The following is a 1,956-nucleotide window of genomic DNA, read 5'->3' as shown; positions in this document are numbered from 1 at the left end:
GTCGAGGTAGAGAAGTTATTAGTAAACAAGTTTTCAACCTTATCAAAGCTCCAACGAGTAGTGGCGTGGTGCTTCAGATTTATGCATAACACCAAGCGAAGTGTTAATGAACGTCAGTTTGGACCCCTCTCAGCACGTGAACTTAATCACACGTTGCTTGTGTTAGTGAAACAAGCACAAATTACAGCATTCCCTACAGAAATGAAGCTATTGAAAGAAATGAATCCTTTGCCTTTGAACAACCCATTACTCAATTTGACTCCTTTCCTGGACCAGGAGGGAATTCTGAGAGTAGGTGGACGTTTACACAATGCACAAATGACAATTGATAAGAAACATCCCATTCTGTTACCTCGTGAACATAAACTTACAGAGCTCATCGTGAAACATGAACATTTGAAACATTTACATGCGGGACCACAATTGCTTCTTGCTGTCCTCCAGCAACGTTTTTGGATTATACGAGGGAGGGACTTAATTCGAAAAATTGTGTTTAAGTGCAAGGAATGTGTCAAGGAAAAACAGTTGACAGCATCTCAACTCATGGGTAGTTTGCCAGCCCCTCGCGTCAATCCAGGCCGAGTATTTGCAAATACAGGTGTAGATTACTGCGGCCCATTTTCAATAAAGAGTTGCCAACTCAGGTCTTCAAAAATCACCAAAGGATACGTCGGTCTTTTCGTGTGTCTTGCAACCAAAGCAATTCACTTGAAAGCGGTAAATGATGCATCAATGCCTACATTCATTGCTGCATTACTTAGGTTTGTGGCCAGACGTGGCAAACCTCACCAGATCTTTAGTGATTGCGGAATGAACTTTGTAGGGGCAAACAGAGAATTGAGAAAGCTACTTCAATTCATGCGACAAAAAGAGCACGTCCAATCGGTGTCACATGTTATGGCCTCTCAAAGCATACAATGGAATTTCAATCCACCGGGAGCAGCACACTGGGGTGGAGTATGGAAAATTTCAGTGAAGGCAGTGAAATACCACTTGAAAAGAGTTGTGGGCTCAACATTACTCACTTATGAGCAGTTCATCACGTTATTGACACAAATAGAAGCATGTCTCAACTCGAGGCCATTAACGGAGTTAAGTAGTGATCCAAATGACCTAACGGCACTCACGCCAGGACACTTCTTAACCGGTGATTCATTACTGGCTGTACCACAAACAGACTTTACGTCATCCACGTCGAATTGTTTGTCTAAGTGGCATTTGATCCAAAAAATGATGCAACATTTTTGGAAACGGTGGGCAACAGAGTATTTGTCCAGACTCCAGCAGCGGCCCAAATGGATGGAGAAGAAGGAAAATCTACAGATAGGAGATCTGGTGTTGTTGAAAGAACCTACCCCTCTACAGCAATGGAAGCTAGGAAGAGTAGTGAAAGTTCATCCAGGACCAGACAAGTTAGTACGATCCGTGACAGTGCGAACAGTTGATGGGCAATACAGACGTCCAATTGTGAAACTTGCTCCTCTTCCCTATTCTAAGGAGACATAAGTGTACTACATTGAAATTATTGATTGTGGTTGAAATTAATATTTCAATGGGGGGAGGTGTGTTCGGTGAACAATGTATATAATTAGTGTTTTTATCTTATTTTCCTTTTTTGTGTGTATGCATCAGCATCAAGTGAAAAATGATTTTATATAATGTGTGTTATTCATGTGTGAAGTGCGTGGGAGTAAAGAAACTGCGGAACCTCCCGCATACTTGATTACGGGAACTTACACCCACAAGTAAAATCGGGAACATCCCAAGAGTTGAGCCAGGCGCTTAGCTTGGGTGTTGCCACAAGAAAAGAACATTCGTCATCAGAGAGTCGTCGTGAGAAGAACCGTGACACACGCACGCGGTTACAAGTGCGCTGTGGAGACATTCTACAGCCGAATAGACAGTCCTTCGTGTATATTGTTTAATTATTGTATAGTCCTTCGTATATGTGTATTA

General features: G+C 42.2%; 1 protein-coding gene across 1 annotated transcript; it reads left to right on the top strand.

Annotated features, from left to right (window-relative positions):
• The first annotated feature begins 201 nt into the window (after positions 1-201).
• On the top strand, positions 202-1,506 carry LOC146003406 (uncharacterized). The gene has a single exon (XM_083141688.1). It carries the CDS (start codon positions 202-204, stop codon positions 1,504-1,506), a length of 1,305 nt encoding a protein of 434 aa, XP_082997814.1.
• The last annotated feature ends 450 nt before the right edge of the window (positions 1,507-1,956 follow it).

Source organism: Lepisma saccharinum, chromosome 20, assembly GCF_977018435.1.
Source record: "Lepisma saccharinum chromosome 20, izLepSacc3.1, whole genome shotgun sequence".
Lineage (NCBI taxonomy): Eukaryota > Metazoa > Arthropoda > Insecta > Zygentoma > Lepismatidae > Lepisma > Lepisma saccharinum.
This window is presented reverse-complemented; position numbering and strand designations above follow the sequence as displayed.